General features: G+C 38.2%; 1 protein-coding gene across 2 annotated transcripts in view; it reads left to right on the top strand.

Moving 5' to 3' along the window:
- Window positions 1-16,506, top strand: part of LOC124162138 (aldehyde dehydrogenase family 16 member A1-like) — a 97,553-nt gene that overhangs the window by 50,054 nt on the left and 30,993 nt on the right. For both annotated transcript variants that reach the window (XM_046538560.1, XM_046538559.1), the window contains one exon: window positions 768-1,005. In XM_046538560.1, coding sequence (XP_046394516.1) covers window positions 768-1,005 — 238 coding nt within the window. The remainder of the gene's footprint in view (window positions 1-767; window positions 1,006-16,506) is intronic.

The raw sequence follows: 16,506 nt of genomic DNA, 5'->3' as shown, positions 1-16,506 counted from the left end.
AGGACTTGTTGGATCCGACTGCTTCTGTAAGTGAAGTCTCCAGGCATTCCCACTTCTAATGGTGTGCACATGGGTGTGGCTTATTTTTTAACTTTTCTCTGAACCTTGATTTAAACCTTTTGAAATTTGCGATGGGGATTTGAATGATTAAGTGGAATATAATCAGGTTGATTGTTTGATGTCTAGAGGTCAATCAAAAGCACTAAAAGCAATAGCAATTAATTTTCTCAAGTAGACCAAGTGATATTAATTCTAAGGCTGGAATGAAACGATTTCAAGACAAGAAGAGGCTCATGCTGTTTTTCCAAGGAATAAATTATTTTAGCATGCATCACCCTCGCACTCAATGCCCCCCCTCAGCCTGGTGCTCGTGAGTCACATCAACTGATAGGTCGCCCTCCAAATTGCCCCCCCATCACGACCTTCCTGACGCTGTCCAAGGAAGCGATTTCCTTTTGGCAACAATGGCAAAATTTTAATTATTCACCAACATCCTAATAGTTCTAATTTACTCAAGTGTGTATTAAAGTCATGCGCATTTACAAATTTGCCATTCTGATCAATGCTTAAAATTAGGCAAGTACTTTTGATTGAGAAATTACAAGGAAGCATTACCTACTCATTGAAAACTTTCATTGTTTGATTGTCCCTCTGCTTGAATTCGTTTGGACGTGAATGCGTCCCCTTGCTTGTGAGTGTGCGTGATGATGATGATGTGGGTCATTGAAACAGTTATTAAACCTCGCTTTTCAATTGCATGGTCTAAGGCCTCCTGGAGTATTTGACAATATCGCCGCAGCAGGGGACGCGAGGCAGTGAGGCATCATCAGCCCAGTGGGCATCAGGGGGTGTGGTGACGTCGTGGAGTGGGGAAGAGGAGGGCAGAGTGGACCGCACATTCAAGCTGTACTATGGGGGAGGAAGCGTGAGGCCCGAGGGGGGCTCGAGTGTCATCATGAGGGACCACAAGGGGGAGCCTTACGCCCTCGTACCCGACGGCAGTCGGTGAGTCTCCTCCGTGATTCTCAACTACCTTCCTCATACTCTTAGACTGTCTCTTGATATTACAAGTATGTACTATCATTTGCAAAAGTCTTGCAACAAATCGAGCGGCGCCACTTTCGCTCCACAAAGATTGTGCCCGGAAATTGTATGGTTTTCGGGTGTATGCAACAATCCAATACTAGTCTTCATGGTTCAATGCATGGAGAACGGGTCATTGGGTGGGTGAGGTATTTTGTCATCCTTTTCAGTTTCGGGATTTGACCGCTTCCATTTAAGTGAAATTAATGTTCATGATATTTCCCCAAACACATTGTAGCAATTAATGCAGTAGGAAAGATCGAAGGTAATTCCTCGGAGAGATTTTAAAAAGTTGGTAGCTAGGTTCTTTTTGAGTGATCTCAGCTCTTTTCAGAGAGCTGGAAATCACGAGTCGTTCACTGTGAACATGGTAGACTTTTGTTTACATCTATCGACTCGGGTTGATGTTTTAATACAATATATACGACTTATGATACGAGGCAGCTTTGAAATTCCCAGTGTTTCATCATATAAATATCTGAGCAAACACGTAAAATATGAATTAGTTAAGCTGATCGGCATTAATCGTTGCGTAAGTAATAACAGAGTTCTCCGACGTCCGTCAATCGGTAAAGATGTATTCCTTTCCACTTATTCAAAGTATGACGAGGAAAACTTTATTCCAGCTAAAAGTCCCGTTTTAAATGATTGTCGGATTTCAACAGGTATTGTTTGATAATATGTTCTACTGCTGAATTTGTGTGAATGCGAATAATAACTCTACGCTGCTATGTCGTTGATGATTATGTTATCTTATTTAGATGCAATCATTTACATATACACTGATGAATTCGGAATAATGTAGGATACTTACTTAGCATTATTAATTGAATTATCTACTTGCATTTTACTTAGCATTATTAATTGAATTATCTACTTGCATTGAGTAGGTTACATAGTATTAGGAAACGTGTTTGTTGGCAATACGTTTTATGTTTAAGGCATCAGTGGAACTGCAGCTCATTTCATAAAACCTTTCAAGTCGAGTAAGAAGGACGTAAGGAAATCCTAACAGAATTTCTGTTTGTAATGAATGTATACGCTTGCTTCATTAGAAATACAAATACCGAGTTTGAAACATAATAACAAATAATAATAACTTAAAAAGACGATACCATACCGAAGTCGCAGGCGACAACATCATTATATTCCTATTGCATATACTAAGCAGCCGAAACATAGAGTATGCGAAAGCCTCCGTGCTCAAGTTATTATCATATAAACGAATAAAAGACTAATATACCGAGAAAGTGATTATTTTGATCTAATTCGTTCAAGTGAGAAGCCGTAGGAGAAGCACATGGAGGAGCTCAGTGTTACAATAACAACAAATAATCAAAATTACGACTTCGTGACCTTGAGCTAGAAATAGCTCAGTGGATATATAGTCGGGCTGGTGATAGGAGGGCCCGCGTTCAAGTCCTTCCCGTGGCCGAAAATTTTTATCCTCCGCACAGCCGTATTTTATTTTAAAGTTTTTTTTATTTTTGAAATTTATGTTAAGAGGGTACCAGCTGTTGAATTTGAGCATTTATTGCAACAATTTCTTATTTAAATGACCGCGCGACGGGAATCATGCGTATTTAGCGCGGTAGGACGAATCAATTGCGTTTTCTTGAAGGAACTCCAATCAGAATCACTGGTGAATGTAATTCCTAGTACTATATGGTTTCCTTTACAGGTCCGTAACTGCTCAACATTATTAACCTTTTGGAATGAGAACTATCGTAATAATCTAAGGTTCCATACACGTAATTTCTTAAATAGATCAATTTTATCTGATTAAAAAGAAAATTATGAATGATATTTTGCAGCGATTATGCTGCCCGCCTATGTTGTATTCTGCCTATTTGTCATCAACTTGTCGCCATTTCCTACCAAGTTAATTTCTCCAGTAAAGTTTTTCAGAACAAATTTACCCTTTTTCGTTTCGTAAATGAGCAGTGACGAAAACTTTTCTTAGAGATAGAAAAAGGTATAAATTAAGTGAAGAATTTTACTTTTAAACTTTAGGCTTCAGTATTCTACAATCAGTGTTTTTTTAATACAGTAATTTTGTTGGCAAGGGACAGAATGTGAGACTAGCTGATCTACTAAGTACAATCCTAGGAATAACCTATGTAATGGTAATCCTTAATCGTGCACGCACCACGGCGCTTATTTTTAAATATAGGAAAGGCTTATCTTGAGGTGTTTATCAACTATTTTTCTAGTGCGTATTTTCTTCAAGCAAATTGTGGCATCAACATGTATATATGATAGGGCTACAAATTGGCCCTATTTTCACTATTTTGGAAGTACGTGATAATCACTTACGGCCTGCAAGTTTTACTCCAGGTAACCTACTTCCTCATCCCTGGCTGGTAAAGTTTGGATAAAGATGTAGGGCAAGACGAGGTGCAGGACCTATTAGCTGACGTAAAGAGCTATTTAATGCCAATCAATTAAATATGGTGGAGACGACAGAGTCGTGTTTTTTTTCGGAAAATTGCCAGTTAATTTTTTTCATTTATTAATTCTTCTATATCGAACAAATATTTCAAAAACTTAATATAAAGTCTCCTGAACGACGTTGAATCCCTAAAAAAAGGGTTATGAGCGAGTTGATTTCCGTGTTCCTAATGGCGAAACCGTGCCCCCAGCCGGCCATTTGGGGTTTACCATTGGAAGCCAGGCGTCATAGGTAACTCTTACCTTTCTTTTAACGGGTAAATATTTTCAATTATCTACTCCAGTCAACTACGGGTACAAAAATAATCTCAAACGCCGCAACGACTTAACAACATCTACGCTCGTTTACTCAACGGAACATCGTAATGATTTCCTACGTCTCACTCCCGTGTCACGATGACCCGTTCGTGAGTCGTTCCCGAACTACCATGAAGATTCATACCTAGATAGTGATCATTCAATCTTAATGGAGGCCAGAAATCGACAATCGAGCGAAAGTGGCGCTGCTCGATTTGTTGCAAGACTTTTGCAAATGATAGATTGGTCAAGTATTTGAATGGTTTAGGTAGGTTTACGTTGAGCAGCATTTTGCCAGTTATCCCTCCCTGTCCCAAATTGCACCTCCCCCTTCCATTCGTGTATCATAGCCTTTATTCCCTTGCATTCTGTGAGCATGAACCTGTATTCTTTTCCTTTCCATCTTCCAAGCACTCTTCCCTCTACCTGGTTTATAACATCACCTTCCATGTGTACATTTATTTTGTATTGTGCTCATACATGATATGTACCATGAAAATGTGGGATGCTCGGACGATGGGTGGGTAACTGCTGTTGGATGCTTCTCTGTAAGCACACATGAAAATATGGGATGCCACAGCACCGTTGTCCACATCCTTTTTCATCCATTTGTTCCTCTCCCTTTCTTTCCTTACCTCTGAATTTATTTGTATGTTTGCGCTTAAGGCGCCATGTGAATGAATGAAATAGTGTATCGCCCATATTGGCTTATATCACTTGGGCTCAGCGTGCCCCGAAACACATGTTCCTGTCTCTTTCCTGTTATCGAGTGAGTGTGTATCTTTCCTTTTATCCTTGTATCCTCCTCCATTTCTTCCGTTGGTGAGTGGTGAGCTACCCCAGTGCCATCTATTGGTTACTCTTGTGGGCCAAAGCAGAGGGAGATATCTGTTATAAACTCCCTTCCGAAATCAAACATAATTTTTGACTTTATCGTGTATGTATGTATGTTTGTATACGTATGCATATTTTCTGTACATAAACTCCCACCTAAATCAAGGTAAATCTAATGGTCCTGGCCAGCAACCAGGAGGTTCTGGGTTTGAGTCCCAGTCAGGCCGCATTTTTACCCTCTGATTTCTGGCTTTTTCCATCTACCACATTGGTTGTCCTTGTCCTTTTTCCATTATATGTTCCTATCCCTTTCTACTCTTCCCTATGAGTTTATTTATGTGTTGAAAATAAGAAGTTGGATGAAGCCGAGTATCAGATGGGCATGCTGCTGAAATGGCATTTGGTAGAAAAGAATGTATACATCAGATGGAAATCCATCATAGCAGTGTAAATGCCGAGACAGCATGCAATCATTTTTTCGCGAGGTGTGTCCCCTTAGGATATTTGAAAGAATATTAGAATATTACTCACCAAAATATTGTGTTTCCTGCTGCATAGGCAACCTAGTCAAACATTTCCGTATTCATTGTTTTTTCGTCCATCCCCTTGAAAAACGATAGATGGAAGTTCCACTGTATACCTTTTTATTTATACATCCATCAAGTGAAATAGAAGAAGAAACATACGTTTAATACGCTTTGCGCATTTCTAGTACATATTTGAGGTATTCGTATATTCGAGCAATGATTTAATATTCGAATTCGATATTTGAGTTTTTAGAAATCTGCTGTTCGACCCATCTCTAGTTTTATCCCATTCCTTGGATATACATGAAGTATGCTACATATATTATGTTACGAGTATATCGGCGCTTGAATTCTTCAAGCGGGTGTGTAAAGGGTAGAAGGTATGGTGGTGTCAATTGCAGTCTAGGCCTGGGTCCATAAGTTGGTAAAAAGTTCGAAAATTCCACCACGTCAAGGAAAAGTAATTCGATATATTTTATGAAAACGCATATTCGATGTAAATCAAAAGTTAGTGAATTATCTTCATTAATTCCTAAGTTAAAGTAAGTGGAATACTAATATGTACACACACTCCAAATTTCATTGATCTACCAGAAATAGTAATGAAGATACGTCAATTTGAATATTTGCTACAATAATCGAATCGAACTTATGAATAAAGTGATATATATATTGAAAAATACGGAAATCTATTCATACTTTCATAATGTTATACATTTCCATTCATTCTATTCATCCACTATGTATGACCTTCTCAAATATGCTCGTGGATGCTAAATTCTAAGTGCTAAAGCAATTCGATATATCCTAATGAAACGAAGATTCAATATATATCAAATGTAACACTAAATACAACACGTATTTGCACTTTGCATCAATGTAATGCAAATATGTACACATTTAAAAAATTTCATTCATCTACGTCAAATATTTCTCAAGTTATTTCAATATTCGTATTTGTTATAATAATCGAATCAAAAATTCGATTATACTAACATCTGTACGGTAAAAATCTCATAGCTATTGATTCGAATTTCATTATATCGTCATCCACTATGTATTACCATCACAACTATGCCCCTTTACTGCTAAATCGCATCTGTTATAGCAATTCGATATATTTTAAGGAAAGGCGGATTCGATATATATCGAATGTGAGGCTTCACGCAAAACATGTTTCCCCTCTGCATTATGAGGAATACCAATATGTACCCATTTACCAAATTTAATTCATCTACCTCAAATATTTATCATGTTATGTCAATATTCGTATTTGCTATAATAATTAAATTGAACTTTCGATTATACTGACGCAATTACATTAAAATGCGCAACGCTACTGTTTCAAATTTCATTCTGTGGTCGTACACTTTAATATTCCCGCTCAACTTTGCCCGTGGATGTTAAATCCCAAGTATTATAGCAATTCGATATATTTTAAGAAAACGCACATTCGATATATATCGAATAAGAGACTACATAGTGAGCATTTTTACACAACACATTCTGTGTAATACCAAGATGTATCAATTCAAAAAATTTCATTGGTCTAACAGAAATACTTGTTAAGTTATACTAATATTCGTATTTGCTGTAATAATCGAATCGAACTTACGATACTACTGACACCGGTATGGTGAAATACTCATCGCTATTGATTGAAGTTTCGTTCTATGGTCATCAAATATCTATTACCATCACAACTATGCCCGTGGATGCTAAATTCTATGTGTTACAGTAATTCGATATATTTTAATGAAAAGCGGATTCGATATATATCGAATGTGAGACTACATACAAAACGTATCTCCCCTTGGCATAATGAGAAATACCAATATGTACCCATTCACCAAATTTCTTTGATCTAACTGAAATACTTATCAAGTTATATCAATATTCGCATTTGCGATATTAATCGAATCGAACTTACGATTATACAGACATCGGTACAGTGAAATTCTCATTGCTATTGATTAAAGTTGCGTTCTATGGTCATCAAATATCTATTACCATCACAACTATGCCCGTGGATGCTAAATACTATGTGATATAGCAATTCGATATATTTTAATGAAAAGCGGATTCTATATATATCGAATGTGAGACGACATACGAAACGTATTTCCCCTGTGCGTTATGAGGAATACCAATATGTACCCATTCACCAAATTTCATTCATGTATCTCAAATAATTCTCAAGTTATGTCAATATTCGTATTTCATATAATAATCGAATCGAACTTCGATTATAATGACATCTGTATGGTAAAATTCTCATAATTATTTCTTCGAATTTCATTCTATGGTGATCCACTATCTATTTCAATCACAACTATGCCCGTGGATGCTTACTTTTTACGTAGTATAGCAATTCGATACATTTGAAGAAAACGCAGGTTCCATATATATCGAATGTGAGACGACATACAAAACGTATATCCCCTGTTCATTATGCCAAATACCAATATGCACCCATTTACCAAATTTCATTCATCTACCTTAAACACTTCTCAAGTTATGTCAATATTCCTATTTCTTATTATAATCGAATCGAACGTTCGATTACACTGACATATGTGCGGCAAAATGCTCAAAGCTATTGATTCGAAATTCAATCTATGGTCATCCATTATCTATTACCATCGCGCATATGCCCGTGGATGCCAAATCGTATGTTTTATAGCAATTCGATACATTTTAAGAAAACGCAGATTCGATATATATCGAATGTGAGACAAAATACAAAACGTATATCCCCTGTGCATGATGCCAAATACCAATATCTACCCATTTACCAAATTTCATTCATCTACCTCAAATACTTCCCAAGTTATGTCAATATTCCTATTTCTTATTATAATCGAATCGAACATTCGATAACACTGAAATCTGTACGGCAAAATGCTCATAGCTATTGATTCGAAAATCATTCTATGGTCATCCACTATCTATTACCATCGCACATATGCCCGTGGATGCCGAATCGTATGTGTTATAGCAATTCGATATATTTTAAGAAAACGCAGATTCGATATATATCGAATAAGGGGCTACATACAAAACAAATTTCCCCATTGAATTATGAGCAATACCAATATGTACCAATTTACCAAATTTCATTCATCTACCGCAAATACTTCCCAAGTTATGTCAATATTCCTATTTCTTATTATAATCAAATCGAACATTCGATAACACTGAAATCTGTACGGCAAAATGCTCATAGCTATTGATTCGAAAATCATTCTATGGTCATCCACTATCTATTACCATCGCACATATGCCCGTGGATGCCGAATCGTATGTGTTATAGCAATTCGATATATTTTAAGAAAACGCAGATTCGATATATATCGAATAAGGGGCTACATACAAAACAAATTTCCCCATTGAATTATGAGCAATACCAATATGTACCAATTTACCAAATTTCATTCATCTACCGCAAATACTTATAAAGTTATCTCAATATTCATTTTAGTTATAATAATCGAATCGAAAATTCGATTATACTGACACCGGTTCTCTGAAATATCCATGTCATCTGTTTTTTTTCAATTGGTTGGTCGTTTTTACATGTAATTCCGGCACAACTTTCCCCCGGAGATGAGTATTCCAATAAGTTATTAACATTCGATAGAATTAAAGAAAACGTGGGTTCGATATACAGTAGAACCCCGTATTTGCGTTATCGGAATTTACGTTTTCCCGCAAATTGCAAGTTTTTTTCTGGGTCCCGTCATATTTCCTATCTCTCCAATGTAAATAGAACCCTGTATTTACGCCGTGTTTTTTTTCGTTTTCCCGCCATGTGCATCACGACGTGCCGGCTAAAAAAAATTATTTGCCTGCTAAAACAATAAATCGTGCATATCAGCCCTTAAAAACTATCTTTTGGCTTCCTTTCGCGCATTTGTATTTAAAATTCCAAGAGAAAGAGACCCAATGAGAACTATTTTCGGGAAGAATTTGAATGTGGCGGGACAGGGCGCCACTAAAGTCGGAAAGTTGAACTACGTCATCTTGTTTTCTGTCAGCGGCGGAAAGATTCACGATATGAAAGTCGGTGTTTTGAGCAATTGAGCTATGTAATAATTATAATGCAAGAACTCCTGAAGCAATGTTGACAATAATCATGTAGCCTATAATTTGATACGAGAGTTTGAAAGGAAACCAGACGTGCTGAAACGTGATAAATGCCGGAAATATAAAACTTGACCGACAACTGGGATCATTCGCGCTGACTTCATTCAACAGTTGCGTAGCGTAGATGGGTTAATTGAATACTTTAAAAAAACTTATTTAAACTTGAATTATCCCATTCACATAGCAGCGTATCGCAAACAACTGTAACTTTCAAAAATTATGAAGTCGCACGACAGTTTGTACTACGCACTTGATCGCCGAGGAGTAGTTCAGATACTCGTGTGTTTGCAAGTTATCCTCAATTAGTACGGGGAATAGAAATTATCCTGCTTGAAAATGGAAATTCGCGGTGAAAAATGGACATTTTTAACTGACGAGAAAATGAAAATTTTAGAGCTAGTTGATTCCCACACCGGAACCCGCATCGATTCAAACGCTGGCGAAGCAACTCGAATATTGGGACTGGAAATCCGATCGGATTCCCAGTCTCAACATTCAATACCGTGGTGAAAAATCGCGATGCCATTGTAAAATATGCAAACCAGTGCGGAAATTTATCAAAAATGAGAATATATGTGAAGAATTCCAGGTAAGAAGAAATAGAACGAATTCTAAAAGAGTAGTTTTTAGGTGCAAGATCATCAAATGTTCCTGCAAATGGTGTCATCTAAAGGCCTGCTTGCATAGTACGTTAACCCGTACAAGTTAATGTCTAAATTATGAACATGAAAATGCACCGTGTATTCACCCACCTTGTGCGTATGCATGAACAGAAAATAGAGCCTGTTCAAATTTGGTTCATGCATTCATAGTCGGATTTAGGGGCGGGGGATGTGCCCCACCCAGATGCTTAAAAAATGGACAAAATTTGAATACGGTTATCACAGGAGGATCTATGGGGGGGGGGGGGGGGGGGCATGTGCCCCCCCAGACACTTAAAATATATGCAAGATTTTTAATACGGTCCAGTTATCATTGCGTTCGTTTTGTATAACGTGGTATCATTGTGCCCCCATTCAGAACAAAATCCTGGATATGGCCTCGCTTGTGCCCCCTAGAAAGAAATCCTGGATCCGTCCCTGATGGTCATCATTACGTTCGCTTTATTTTGTGTATTACTCAAGGAGGCTCAATCATTTAATTCAATAAGAATAACTTTGATATAAAAATAAAGAGAATTTAGTAAAGTCATTGTTATATCTTGTTTTTAATCTCAATTAAGACAAGATCTTTTGCCTGTCAGGCCCTCTGTGCCCCTCCCAGAAAGAAAAATCCTGGATCTGCCCCTGCCTACATTCGTACATTTCCTGTCCCGTTCCGGTCCACAAAAATCATTCATGCAAGCAGACATTAATGTATCGTTTAAACAGGCCCAAAGGCCCTTGAGAAAAAGTATTTCCCCAGAAGATTGGGTATCGAAGATTCCACGGCATCTATAATGATTGGTTGGATAGATTCAAAAATAGGTACAGTCTTGTATGTATACAAGATGGTGAGTGGTGAAAGCAAAGATGTTAACATAGAGACAGCAACTCAGTGGAAAGAATCTGAATATATTAGACTTCTGGAAGGTTACAGCCCAAGAGATGTTTTTAATGCAGACAAAACAGGATTATTTTTTAATTTTTGTTGCCAGCTGTGCTTCAGAGGAAAGCAATGTTATGGAATAATGCTTAGTGAACAATTAAAAAATTAACATTTAATGCCAGTATGTGAATAAAAGTGAAAATTCTCTATTTCCCACAATTTGCATTTTCCCGCAATTTACACTTTTTTTCTTGGGTCCCTAGAAAAGTGTAAATAAGGGGTTTTACTGTATATCGAAAGTGATGGCCATTATTGGACTTAATTTTATATGGTCATAATAACAATACAATGATGTACCTATCTGCCAAATGTCATAGGCCTAGGTGAAATACTTTGGAAGTTATGCTCTTTTCCATTACACCATTGCAGTAAATTCACCTTCTAAGCCTATGGCCAATGTCAATGGGAAATCCGTATATATAACAAATGACTGTTGCATATGCGATACCGAATACGTAATGAAAAAATCAATACTTTAAAAAGTTATGCCGTGAGGCTTTACTGGGTATAGACCTATGTTAGCCCTCCGCAAATTTCACCCGCCTAAATACATTAATGGGATAGGGAAATGCGTGTATTTCTTCCGGAGACCGACCACCGCCCGTTTGGCGGCGAGGAATGGCGGCGATTGCCGCGGGCTCAAGAAAATAATTTGGGAAAATTTCGGAACGAAATAATTCATTAAATATTACGAAACCTAATTAAAAATGAAAACCTGGGCGTACCGAAGGTACGCTTGTAGGCATGCTTTTTTGAGCTGAATAGCCTAATTTTGAAGCGCCAGCTCTCAAATCGATATTTATCGATCGTCCTATCTCGACAATGTTAATTCGATAATGCTAATAACTCGGAATCTATTCGACATACGAAAATTCCGAGATGGCCAAAAAATCAGACAAAAAATTAGTAACAACGTATTAGGCGGCGAATGTCCAACTACTTTTGAAAGTGGGTAAAAAAAAATTCCAAAGTTGGTCCATAAGAAAAGCATTGTCGATATTTAAAAATTATTTCGACAGTGATCGAAAGATATCGACGAACAACTAAGATATCAAAAAATCAACCAAAAAATCTAGTTTACGTCAATGGGAGATAATGTCTCTAGGAGTTTTTTTTGCGACGTTATTAGGGAAAGAGTTTTAGTCCCATAAGGCTGCCATGTTAATTCAAGTCGATATATATCGAAAAGTATCGCACTTTTTGGAATTTTGAGATTTTTCCCCTCGATGAATTTTTTTTTAATTTCACCACCGAAAATTTCATCTCGATCGGCCCGGTAGTTTGGGCTGTGAATTTGTATCAATCAATAAGTGATCAACCAATCTGCAGCTTTATTATATGCAATTTATATTATGCAACAAGGAGATCGATAGGAGGAGGTTATATTATGTTTCGAGATTGATGTTCGGGATCTGAATGCATATGTTATTTTCTTAAACTATACTAGGTAACTTAGAAAAAGTGTCATGGATTTCTTCCCCATAGGCCTGGGTTCGAGACATATTCGTAAGAAAAGATTTGGCCCACCACGACTTCCGTTGAGTAAGCATAGATCTTTAGCATGTACCGTGGCCGAGTGTCGAGAGGCACACACACTGTTTGCAAATTTTTTTCTTTCTTATAATTTTAGAAATAACTGTTACAACCCATTCTCGTTCATTTAAGTCTGTTACACTATTGTTTATCTATTTTTTCATGATACCTACAATATGGATTTTCAATGGAACTCCAAATGGTGCCTATTACCACATGGTTTTGGGGACACATATAACTTTCATATTTGAATACGTACGAATTTCACAGTAATTCACTTATCTACGCCCTCTCCCTCCTCATATACTATAGTATTTATAATCTTAACTCTTCCTTGCCACCAAATAAACACGACTGGTTATCCTCACATTGCCCTTGCCCCTGTTCCCCTTCATCATGTGGAGTGACGTTGCATTCCAGCAGTCTCTTCAAGCCGATCTTGAAGTCTTCTTTGTTTATCTTTCGCACTCGTCTTCACACGGTCACAGGAAGGGATCTCATAAAGGAGGCAAGAATGGTGGAATGGTGGATGGATGGAAGGACATTCCATAGTGCGAGAGATAAGATTTGTTGGGAAGACATTGTGGAGAAAATCTTATGGTGGTGAAACCTAGTGGAAATGATGCCATGAATGAAAGAACGTAGGAGTGGAAAGTTCTTGGTTTGAGCTCCTTCACCAATTAGTTGAGATTGTTGAGATGGTTTGCGAGAGGTGTATAGGTTTCCAATGAGTTGCATAGACCTCGAGTGCTGCAGGTGTACAATTGATTTATTGAAGCTGTGCAGAGGTGTGAATCAGTGACGAGGACTGGAGATATTTCAAGGGATAGAGATTTCATCATTAACACTGATCAAACTAGGTGTTCTCATAGAGTATAGGTGATGAGAACACTAGCTAGCCTTTGAAGAGCAATAATCTGTGCCTGTGGCAGTCTCCACATACTCACCCACTCCTACACAGCGCAGTATAGAATAATTGCATCCAGAAAATACTGCCAATAGTGTTTTTGTGTGTGCAATAATCAAGCAATTCATTGCACAGCTGCAAAATAGTAGTTACAGTGGAAGCCCCTTATAACAACAGCTGTTGGGAACAGAGAAATCTGTCGCTATAGTGAGTTGTCGTTGTTACCGAATGCAATTACATCGTCACAAAAAAATCATCCTAGGCGTCACCACGGCTGTTTCTGCCGAGAGGCGAAAATTGCAGCATGATAGCCGTTTTAAATCATTATTTTGAACATTTAATTCACTAATGATCATATTCACTTGCAATCTATGATCAAATCATATGTAATTATGCAGGATGCTATATGCCGAGGCATTAAGGAGTCGATTTTAAAAGTCCCAGCTTCAGACTCACTCGTACTGAACTGTGCATTATGAGCTGTTATTATCCTTATTTCTTGGATGCTCCAAATACACATGTCATAACTACCAGTTATGGCTATGCATCAGACTATTAAATGCTAAAACTTCGGAATCTTTCCGAGTAGTAATGAAAATGATGGGTGGCTGCTGCAATTGGGTGACGAAAGAAGCGTGATAAAATTTTAGGGTTCCACATGAGCATTGCAATTCTATCTTTTTCAGGTTAATGGCGGAATGAAGGTGGAAGTAATCTTCTTATGCTTCAAGTCTGCCTGTATGAATGGTTTACTATCGTGTTTCAAAACAGCCGACTCAAATGCTATCGGAATCATGAAACCGAACAGCATTACGGCATCTAAAAGCATATTAGTCATATCAATTATCTTCGGTGGAAAGGGTGAAAAACTGTTTCAAATAAATAGAAGGACAAATGATAAATGAAGTCCACTCTTTGTCTGTCTGTTAGCAATATTTATGTTTCGTAGAGATTCACGCAATCAGACGCAATATCAGCGGACGTAGAGACCTCTAGCGGCAGTGGCGCACACTTTTTGATAGGAATGCTGACTGGAACTGAAGAACGCTCATAGTGTTAGGCGGCAATAACACAATTTTAACGTTTCTTAGTTCTATTGGTGGGTGGGCTGGGCAATTGTCAATGAATAATAGTACTTTTTTATTCCTTCCACCAATCCTGGCATCAAACGCTCGTAACCACTGCGTGAAGATAGCAGCCGTCATCCAAGCATTTTTATTTGCTTCGTAAGTGCAAGGGAGAGTTTTAACTCCCTTAAAACATTGGGGATGGGCGGATTTCCCCACCACAAATGGTTTTAACTTATCAGAACCATCCATATTGGCGCATAAAAGAACAGTTACGCGGTCTTTACTTTTCTTCACTCCTTTGCAGGGGTCCGTTCGAGTGGCGAGAGTTTTGTCCGGGAGAAGGTTAAAATATATGCCCGTCTCATCCGCGTTGTAAATATCGCAGGGGCTGTAATTGTCCAAATAGTCTTTAAGGACCGGAGCCCAGCCTTCCACAGGATTAATGTCAACACTTAATGATTCACAGGATAGTTTGTGAAGGGATATCCCCTTCCTATTTTTAAATCGTGCAAACCATCCATCCGAGCACTTAAAATTGTCTTCACCAAGCCTCTCACACAAATACTCAGCTTTAGCCTTCATCATTGGGCCGGTGATAGGAATCCCTGCGGCTCTTTGCTGGCAAAACCACGAGAAAAGAGCAGTTTCTAGCTGCGGATGCTCTCCGTGCCGCAGGTGTTTTTGAGTGCTTGGACGCCCTTCTTTAAGCACTGCCGAACGAATTTGTTCTTTTTTCTTTAAAATAGTGAACAATGTCGATGTATTAATTCCAAATCGCCTCGCTATTTCATTCTTTGAACACTCTCCACTTTCACAATCTGCAATAATTCTCATTTTGGTTTTGAAATCCAAGGACTTGCGTTTACCAGCCATGGTGCTAGCAGACGAGCGGAATAATTTTTAACCTCACTGCGGAGGCGCGGGAGGGAGATGATAAAAGAGCAATGAAATGTGTACTCGAGAAATTTATTAAGGAAAGAAGAATAGGAGAATACGGAACATGTAGACGTCGACGTTGGCGGAAAAAATGCCGTTTTAAAAGCATTGAATTCCAGAGATGTGGCACGTGGTCAAAAAGTCAACCTGTCGTAATTACGAATGGCGCAAGAGAAGAATCGAGCCATTATCGCTAATACGAATTTATTTTACATTTAAATCATAGGGTTTAAAATGGTTCCTTGGGTAGCTCTTGCTAATTCGAGCTTGTCGCTATATCCCGTACTCGTTGTAAGGGGCTTCCACTGTATTTGATTGAAGAAGAAAGAGCAATCGCATCGCACGAGGGAGGAATGGATGATCGCACGATAGATGAGTGCACTTCCATGAAATTCACATGTACGTAGTTAGTTATATGCGTCCCCAAAACCATGTGGTAAGGCACCATTTGGAGTTCCATTGAAAATCCATAAAGTGTATGACAAAATAGGAAAGCACTAATGTAACCGCCTGAAATGAATGAGGATGGGTTGTAAATATGACTTCTAAAATTATAAGAAAGAAAAAAATTTGACTCCATTGAGTCTCAAACCCAAAATCACACTGTGTGTGTGTGCACCTATGGCTACTCAGCCATGATGCTTGCTGAAGGACTGCTTACTCGAGTGAGCCTATTACGGTGCACCAAATATTTACTTGAAAATATCTCTCAAACCCAGGCCTAAGGGGAAGAAAGCCGTGCCACTTTTTCTACATTGCCTGCGTAGTTTCAGAGAGCAACATTGGCATTTAGATCCCGAACATCAATCTGTCCTTGTCATTTCACAATCAGTCTCTATCAGCAGTGTGTCCACAACATAGGCAGCTACAGTAAAACCTCTATGTAGTGAACCTCTTTACATCGTAAACCTCTATACATCGTACCAACCCTCTGGTCCCGTTAGATTTACATGTAAATTTATAGGCAAACCTCTCTATAGTCAACCTCTTTATATCGTAAAACCTCTATATATCATAGCAACGAGAGACCCCCGAGACGGCCTAACTACCTCCGCATTTCGTACCGAGACATCTAGAGACCATTAATGCAGCCGCGATAACGAACATGGAATGACATTTTCATCTATAAATGTTT

This window comes from Ischnura elegans, chromosome 7 (assembly GCF_921293095.1).
Source record: "Ischnura elegans chromosome 7, ioIscEleg1.1, whole genome shotgun sequence".
Classification (NCBI taxonomy): domain Eukaryota; kingdom Metazoa; phylum Arthropoda; class Insecta; order Odonata; family Coenagrionidae; genus Ischnura; species Ischnura elegans.
The sequence above is the reverse complement of the archived record's forward strand: the minus strand, read 5'-3'. Positions and strand labels throughout refer to the sequence as shown.